Below are 9,399 nucleotides of genomic sequence, written 5' to 3'. Positions count from 1 at the left end.
AGGGAGTAATTATATTTGAACAACCTTTTAGTGACAAGTTTTGTGACAACCTACCTTTTCTTTCTTCTTATTGGTAAAAAATAATAGAGAGAGAAAAAGAAAGAGAGATAATAAGAAAATAATGTGAGTATGATAGAGAAGGTTGTACAAAAGTTGTCATAAAATAGATGTACAATTATCATTTCTCTATTGAAGGTGGATTAGAATCCAATGTTGTTCAGATTTTGAATTGTTTGTTCATTGTTGTACGATGTAACACCCTCATATTTTGAATTGTTTGTTGTACAATGTCAGAACACCCTCGTTCTTTGAATTAGGTTTTTTAGGTGAGATACATTCATTTATAATGTTAAGAATATTAATGTATATGGACTACTCTTATACCGTAAATCAATTATTCAATGAATTTTGTTTATAATAGTGATTGTCTGAGTGATGTGTTTAGCCACCCTAATTCCTTAAACTAGTTTTTCATATTGAAATCCGAGTTCACTTAATAAATAAGAGACTTAAATGTACTTTTAATTCCCTTATTTTAAAAATTGATTTTTGGTCTTTTTATTAAAAAATTTCATAATTTTGATCTTTCATTTCATTTTTTGATGATGTGTCTAATCATTTATGGTGTGTCAATGCTTATTAAACATATATTTATTTAACATGGATTTTTAGTGGAGTCTAATAAGCGCGACACGTCATAAATGAATATGTCACATTGTAAAAGATGATCCAAAAATGAGACAAAACCAAAATTTAGATAAAAGTTAAATAGATGACCCCAAAAAACCAATTTTTTTGAATAAGAGGGCCAAACAAAACTTATTTTTATAAAGTACAAGGACCAAAAGTACATCTCAACTTGAAAGTTGAAACTACCAAACTTTACCTATATGCATATAAACACATCTCTCTTTAGTTCTTCTCTCGCTATTTGATGTCAACAAAAGCTAAATTGTGTCTTCCCCTGCGTGTATGCAACCTTATAGTCTCAAAATTTTCCTTCCATTCTCACCAAACATGAAAGGTATGTATCTTCCAACTACAAAATTTTATGTGAATTTGTGCAGATGATATCACTGACAATATGATAATTTGGTATCTCTTGCCTATCTTATTATAACATTTGCATATGCTTGTGTGGTACTTACGCATAAAAACCAAGTGGAACATGTCAACTGACCCACTAGTTGAGGTTCTCCTAATAACTAAGAACATTTTTAGAGACACATTTTCGATATTCAATTTTCTGCATTCAGCTACCAACTAATTATTTGTAAGTCTTAGCAGACACTTCTTCATAGATTTTTTTTGTTGAAGAAGTCAAAAATTATATTAAACGAAAAAGAGATCCCAATAAATACAAGTTGAGTTTAAGAAGGATCCAAATAGCACCACAAGAAACAATTAGAGAAGTGTCAAAACAAAAGGGAAAAAAAATTCATTGATGAATTGTATAGCCCTGATTTTTAGAATTGAGCAAGACTCTTCTGATAAATTTAAAAGAAAAAAGAGTCACAAAAGAACAATAAAAATACTATAATAACCAGTTTTTTACGAGGTTAAAATAAACGTATCTGTAAACTTATGTTGAAATTTTATAAATGTAGAACCATTCTATTTTTATTAAACGATGTTCGGCAACTATGTGATTTTTTTTGTTGGTGGTCGGGGTTTGAACCCCGGACCTTGCATATATTATGCATTGTCCCTACGAACTGAGCTAAGATCACGAGGACAACAACTATGTGATTTGAACACAGAGAAATTGATCAAGTATGCCGACAAAAAATTAAGGAAGACTGGATGAGAGTTTTTTCACAAACGACCGGTTTTTAACCTTTTCGGCTCATAAGGCTAGGTTGATCAAAATCGATCGGGAACCCTAGCAAAAGGTAGATATCCCATCAGACATGTATCGTCAAATCTACATTAGGATTTTAGACACCTCGAATGACCAAAATATGGTAATTAACTATTGTTGTTTCTATCCCCGTGAGCTTAGTTCAGTTGGTAGGGATATTGCATATTATATGCAGGGGCTGAGGTTCGAACCCCAGACACCCCACTTCTCCACAATTAAATTGTGTGAGCTCTAGCCACTAGATTACTTGACCAAAAAAAGAAACTATTGTTGTTTCTGAACGGAAGTTAATTTCCCTTCGTTCGACAATCAAGGAACTATTTCAATTCGAACCCGTTACACTTCATATGCTTCTATGTTTATCTTTGCTCTTGGCTATTGATACTAGTTCAACATTTTTCACTGTGATTATATGATCTTTATTTTGACCATTCCTTATTTTATAGAGGCATTGGATGTCATAATTTATTTGCTCTTGAATTTCATTTGATTGTTCCCTCATATGTTGGCTTGGCATACTTCTTGGTGCACTTTCAGTATCTTTAGAGTTTGAAACTGTCGTTCTAAGAAATTTTTGTTGCCGGTCTTAAACATGGCAGTGAATGGTGTGAAGTAAATAGTTTTGTTTTTCTTTAAATTTCTAAGAAAAATACAAATCAACCGTCCAAAATACAACCAAACCTATCTAAGCATATATACAATCAAATGGATATGTAAACCATTCATACAATAGGCAAAAGGGATCATTTACATCAAATATATTTGTTCTTGGTCAAATGCTCAATCCGCATGATATTCCTTCGTTTACAACGTAAGATTCAGTGAGTCATCAAACTCAATACTATACATCTTACGTCTATATAAGGGACATGTTACTACCAATCAAGATATGTTCATTCATTCACTCAATACCTCCCACTCGAGTCAAGATCTTCTCCATTTTGTATCCTCTCCATTTTTTCATTTGAAAAGATATAGACTCAAAAGTAAAAAATAATTAATGATAGTGGAACCCATTTAATGGTAGGATCCTAACCCCTCTCACCCACCTCAATTACATGTTGACTTGGATTCCGACAAATTCTCCAAAAACAAAACAGTTTTTACAATGATATTTTCTATTTGTATCAAAATTATAGTTCTACCGAACAAAACGGTATTGAAGATGTCCACTTCTATTTTTTTTTATCAGCTGATTTGTCCATTTCTACAACATTTAAGAAATGGAGAGAGGGTTTTTATATCATCTCTCCTATTCCTCCTCTCCCCACACCGAACTCATGTCCCAATGATGCCTTTTTATAATATAGTAAATTATATTTAAAATACAGTAAATTACTATAAGATGCCTTTTATATAGTAAATCTCACCTATCTCTCCTATTTCTCTATTTCGTTATTTATATATTTAAAAATATAGTAAATCACTACAAGATGCCTTTTTACCGTGCACAACAAGCGAATGAGTGATTACATTACATCTTCATGCTTTTTTATAGTCTTGGGATAAAAACATGCATTTTCTAAGCATAAAGTCACGAACCATTGATGTGTAACCCTCTCTACGAAGCTAAAGTTAGCATTGATGGCGGTTTTTTTATACCTCTTTTTATTTTCAATCATCTTTTTGGCTGATGCAATCAACTTTATCATTAACAAATATTTCACCTATCAGCTCATCAAATAAAAACACAGTCTTAAAGAAAACCCAAAATTATATATCACACGGCAAAATATAACTATTTCACCAAGCTTATGGAATCCAAATCATAGAAAATATATTAGTGCATAATTAGTAATCATGTTTTAGCTATCATATTCAGGAATCACACACAGTCATATATATATATTTGTTGCCTCTTCAAACTTTTGACGCATATATTAAATAAAGTAAATCAGATGTGGTATCTTTTATCTTGTCGTTTGATAATAGCTTGACCCCATTGATTAGTATAAAGTCAATCAATGTAAAAAGCCATATGAAATTTGGATTTTCTTGCCACGGTCCTGACTCCTGTTTTTACTTTTTGTTCAAGAAATTTCCCAACCATTCATTATTCAAACCCCGAGGAGGACAAATTCAGATTCCATTTTATAAGTTTGCATTTACCATCTATATATTGGATTGGACCACTCTTGTTTTCTGCATGTACCATCTATCCAACTCGAGGAGCTTCATTCATTTATCACTAGAAAAAATATTGCTTCATTCATTCACGATGACTTTATCAACTCTCTCATTTTTATTTTTTTTTACACTGCCATAATATTATCCAAGTTTAAAAAAAAAAAAAAAAAAAAAAAAGGAATAAGTTAAGAAATTGTCTGATTAGGAATTTTGAATTACGTAGCTGTAAAAATGCATTGCGTAGTACAGTGCCAGTTGTGCCTGTGGATTTGGCCATTTCAATTCAATGGTCTCATCTCATAGCTGTCAATGTTGTCCCTACTCCAAGGAGTCCAGTCTATGTGTGGTCTCACTAGTGGGCCCCATTACATGACCCCAAAAAAGCAACAAAAACAACATTCTCATGCTTCCACTGCAAGACACCCCTAGGACAAAACAGTTGCTGTTTTAACAATAATAGTAATATTATTCTAATTTCTCATCAAACTTAATTTCATTCCTCAAATCACTTGGTAATGAATTGTCTATCTCTAAAATAATCACATTATTGATCTAGACCTTCCTATTTTTTAGTCTATATTTGAAACATATTGCAAAGTTGAAATACTAATCATCTAGTAATTATAACATAAATTTCAAGTTTAACGAACGAATATAATCATTAAAATCAACCATCATGTTCCAAATCATTGTTCACTCCTACACATCAATTTTTTCTTTTTTGAGTACTCCTACATATCAATGTTTTCTACACTTTAATGTACCCATATATTAACCTCAAAGGAGGTATTTTACCCTTTTTTTCCCACTTCTAAATTTAACATTTTTCTCTTTTGTACTTTCCTCCTTTATTAGCAACAAAAACTCATACCAAAACCCAAAGCCAATTTAAAACAATATCATTTGTTGAAAATTATAAGTCGTTTGATCAAAATCAAATAGCTCACATTTTTAACGACGTGATTTGAGTAGTATATAACATTAAATTACAAACCATACGATTTAGATTGAACGGTCCAAAATATGCAAATGCAACTCATGTAAAAAAACATAATTGCAACCAAAACAAACAAGCAACATCTCCACTATACAAACATTCAAATGCAAATAAACCCAAAATAATACTATGCCCTGTCCTTTTCATTCTGAGTCTCTCTCAAGTCACTCAATAAATACAACAAGGTTGGTAATAAACAAATTAATAACAACAACAACAAACATTCATGTTAGTAGTTTTGGAATAATTTAAAATGTACATATGATATGTGTCAATCAAATATTAGACAGCATATATATAATAAAAAAATAAAATAAAAAAAGCAAAGAGTGTAGAAGAAAGAAACTTGCTCCCAAAGCACACTATCCTTTTCTTTCCTTCCCTTCTTCTTCTCTATAACCTCTTCAACAGTTTTAAATTTCTACATACAAAAACAAAAGCAAAGCATCTTCTCTTCACATTCTCTTTCTTTTCCTTGCAAGTTTCAATCTACTATTGTAACTGTCGGTGTATTTTTTTTGTTCAAAAATTCATCTAAGTTTCGTATCTTTTTAGTTTTAATCAAAAAAACATTTAATGTAGTCAATATGTGTCAAGAGTTCATACTTTTTGGTCTCCTAAATTTGAGCACTTCTTGTTCCTATTTTGTGATGCATGTAAACCTCATGATATGAGTAGTTTATCATTGAAGTGCATAAAACAGAGATTTTGATTAAACCCATTTCAAAGTTTATATCTTTTCTTTCTGGGCTTGTTTTGTTTTGTGTGATCAGTAAAATAACAGAAAAAGCATTCATTTTGTTCATTCTCTTGCCATTTTTACTGTGAAAAATCAGAAGAAGAAAAAAAAAAAAGTAAAAAAAGTGATTTTTATTCATCATGAGTTTTCTAACAGGCTCTCCTAAAGGCTCATGGGAACCCATTATGACTGTTAAGACAAATACTCAGAGTTATTGGATTAATTGGAGGGTTTTGCTTTGTGCTATTTGGGTTTTGCTTTCAATCATTTTCTCATCATTGCTTCTATGGAAGTATGAAAAACGTTCAAGAAATGTTTCAGCTAGAAATGGTAGTGGAAGAGAAAAACAAGAGGAAAATTCAGCAATTTTGTATGAGGATGAAACTTGGAAGCCTTGTTTGAAAGGAATTCACCCTGCTTGGCTTTTGGCTTTTCGAGTTTTTGCGTTTATTGTGCTTTTGGTTCTACTCATTGTCAATGTTGTTGTTGATGGAGGAGAAATTTTATTGTACTACACTCAGTAAGTTTTCATTTTTTCTTTTATTTTGTTTTAATATTTGGTATCTTTTGGAAGAACATTATGAATGAGGCCTATGTATATATACATTAATTATAATTTGTTTTAAGATTTTAACACATGAATTAAGAAATGTGATTAATATTTTAGGTTTCATACAAAATATTGTATAATTTTCTACACTTTCATATTAGTTAGAAGAGTTGAAGATGGGATATTGATAAATGATTAAGAATATAATAGAAAAAAATATTAATTAATATTTCATTGCTATTATGAAAAGATATTTAAAATGAGATAGTTTTTGTTGTTATACTATAATATGAGATGAAAGGAGTAAATAGTTAACTATAATGTAGCTTGCTAGCTGAAGGGACACTATATATTATTGCAATTACTCCCTCACTGCTTTTGAAGTTAAGGCTTTTGTGATCAATCAATATGATGCTAATTTGTTAGTTAGAAGTCTATTTTAATTTTCCTTTTAAGAAAGTTATTGCCTTACATCATTCATGAAGCTAATTTGAGCAATAACCATTTATAGCCAGACAATATTTCAACTCTTGCAGTATTAATTAACCACCATATACTCAGATTATTTTTTTAGCATTTAATTTGATTTTGATTTTGATTTTTTTTTTTTTTTTATGGTTTCTGAAACAAGGTGGACATTTGCTTCAATCACTTTTTACTTTGGGGTAAGTATAAATGCTTCAATTCAATATCTTAGAATATTATTGGTTATGTTACTCTTCTCCATCATATACTATATAATCTCTTATATATTTATTGTCCTTTTATGATTGGATTGATATTGCAGCTAGGATCAATACTTTCCATGCATGGATGTTACCAACATCATAAGAAATCAAGTGGTGATAATAAGGTTGATAATGTTGATGGAGATGCAGAGCAAGGAATATTTGATGTTCATATACTCCCACAAAGTTCTAATGCATCAGACCAAGAGAAAAATTTGGGAGCCTCCGAAGAAGTTATTGTTCGCCAACATGCTGGAACTTGGGGTTATATTTTTCAAATAACATTCCAGGTACATATTTTTTCAATTTTCATATATTTTTGATTAAACTTCAATGATGGTTGATCTTTTCATTTTTTTTTTTAATAAGCAAATGTTAGTATATTATATGCTGTGAAAGTATTTTTAAATCCATTTCAAGCCTTAGCTCGAACTAAACCAGTTGATTTTATAATTGATTTTAGTTTCTTTACTTGTGAATAGATAAATGCAGGTGCTGCATTGCTCACTGATTGTGTATTTTGGTTTGTATTTGTTCCATTTCTAACCATCAAAGATTACAATCTAAACTTTGTAAGTATCTTCTATGAACTCATTCATTCAGGGGGTTTCTCCTAGGAAAAAAATAAGAGACTTCAAAACTTGGAAATTAAACCACTTATATTGATTATAGTATTCTTTTGTGGCAGTTGGTAATCATTATGCACTCAATCAATGCTATTTTCCTCATAGGTGATACAGCTTTAAATTGCCTGGTGAGTTCTTGCATTGAATTCCATTTAATTCTAAACTTCCATTGTTTGTGCTTATATGGAAATCATACTCTTCTTCGTTTTGCTCCTTCAGCCTTTCCCTTGGTTTCGAATGGGATACTTTTGCTTATGGACAGTCGCATATGTGATTTTCCAATGGATTGTTCATGCTTGCAAATATCTCTGGTATAAGCCTTTGTTTTTTAGTTTTATTTCAACTACTTAGAAAAAAACACAGTACATCACTGTCTAACATAAGTTTTCTTGTTTTGAAAAACAGGTGGCCTTATCCATTTCTTGACTTATCATCCTCATATGCTCCACTATGGTATGAATTTTACTCCTTTCTCATTATCTTATGCAAAATTAGTTAAAAAAATCTTGCCTCATTTCCATTCTTTAGTTCTAGAGCTTTTATGATGCTTGATTCCTATGAAGTAGTAATTGTAAACTATTGTCAGGACTTAGGATATTTAGCTTTGCGTATATACTTAAGTTCATTTTAGTGACCCTGTTTTCTATGGCTTGTGATTCATTTCTAGGTACTTTGCTGTGGCATTACTGCATATTCCATGCTATGGTATTTTCACTTTGGGAATGAAGCTGAAACATTATGTCTTGTCAACCCGCTACCCCGACTCATATCAATGTGTTAGATGATATTGGCTTGCTTAGGACTAAACCAAATTATAGCTTCAATTTTCTGAACATCAACTTTACACCATAGAAAGAATGAATATAAGGAAGGAGGAAGGAAGAGTGAAATAATACTGTTAGCAAAATGAATCACATAATGTTGAAATAAATAGCAACAGATGATATATTTTATATTTAGGTGAAGATTAGCAGTTGAAGAAGGTATAAATACAATTTGGCTAATGCTTTCTGCTAATACTTCTCATAGAGATGCCATACATGTAATTAGTTATGAATTCTTGTAAGAACTAATCTGACCAAGCATTGATTTTCCTATGATTCTTAAATATCCATAGTTATCAATGTTTATTGCATGTTTGAAAACTTTCTTACTATATTTTTTAGTGTATAAATGTTGGATTGTGCCACTAATTTTGAAAATGTGTTCTTTTGTACTATGTTAACTATGTGTGGAAATTTTCATTTCTTTGTTTGACTTCTAAAGTACGTTTAGCAGATATCACTCATGTTTCTAATAACACTAATGGACATCTTCATTTCTTTGTTTGACTTCTAAAATACATTTAGCAGAGATCACTCATGTTTTGCTTGACTCCCTTCAGTACTGTGGCAGCTACATTACTTCTAGTGGAATCAATTGCCTTTTTTCAAACTGTCATTTAAAGAAGTTAACTTAAAATTAGAAAAGTCGCTCTTAAAATCAAGGCAAATTCCATTACCACTGAACTGCAACATTGAAACTTGCCATGAAGAACTAAAAAGGTAGCATTAAAAAGATCAATTACTAAACGCACTTATAAGCTAACAGAAAAAACAAACATGTCACTATATCAGTTGATATTTGCAAGAGAAGACTAGAAAAGTATCAGGAAAGAGAGGAGTAGAAATAGTCTACAAATATAAACAAATAATAGTTACCATCCAATTTGTGACACTATTACGAACTTCAAATTTACATATGAAGAAGATAAAATCCTTTTTTCTTTTCT

At 30.8% G+C, this 9,399-nt stretch overlaps 1 protein-coding gene across 2 annotated transcripts; it reads left to right on the top strand.

The window, feature by feature from the left end:
• The first annotated feature begins 922 nt into the window (after positions 1-922).
• LOC11436546 (uncharacterized) lies at positions 923-8,763 on the top strand. 2 transcript variants are annotated; one of them, XM_003601201.4, is made up of 9 exons: positions 923-1,024; positions 5,881-6,244; positions 6,906-6,939; positions 7,062-7,292; positions 7,485-7,574; positions 7,691-7,756; positions 7,848-7,939; positions 8,034-8,081; positions 8,296-8,763. In XM_003601201.4, exons 1-9 carry the CDS (start codon positions 973-975, stop codon positions 8,411-8,413), a joined length of 1,095 nt encoding a protein of 364 aa, XP_003601249.2. In that variant the 5' UTR covers positions 923-972; the 3' UTR covers positions 8,414-8,763. The 2 variants fall into 2 exon arrangements, with proteins under 2 accessions (XP_003601249.2, XP_039687422.1); XM_039831488.1 differs by lacking the exon at positions 7,485-7,574.
• Positions 8,764-9,399: the final 636 nt, after the last annotated feature.

This window comes from Medicago truncatula, chromosome 3 (genome assembly GCF_003473485.1).
Source record: "Medicago truncatula cultivar Jemalong A17 chromosome 3, MtrunA17r5.0-ANR, whole genome shotgun sequence".
NCBI classification, from domain to species: Eukaryota; Viridiplantae; Streptophyta; class Magnoliopsida; order Fabales; family Fabaceae; genus Medicago; species Medicago truncatula.
The sequence above is the reverse complement of the archived record's forward strand: the minus strand, read 5'-3'. Positions and strand labels throughout refer to the sequence as shown.

Bases quoted from the DNA above. Each gene is read 5' to 3' on its own strand.
- LOC11436546 (XM_003601201.4), top strand. From the start codon at position 973: ATGCAACCTTATAGTCTCAAAATTTTCCTTCCATTCTCACCAAACATG. The intron at 1,025-5,880 runs GTATGTATCTTC...GTTTTCTAACAG, and splicing joins ATTCTCACCAAACATGAAAG to GCTCTCCTAAAGGCTCATGG. The intron at 7,757-7,847 runs GTGAGTTCTTGC...TTGCTCCTTCAG, and splicing joins ATACAGCTTTAAATTGCCTG to CCTTTCCCTTGGTTTCGAAT.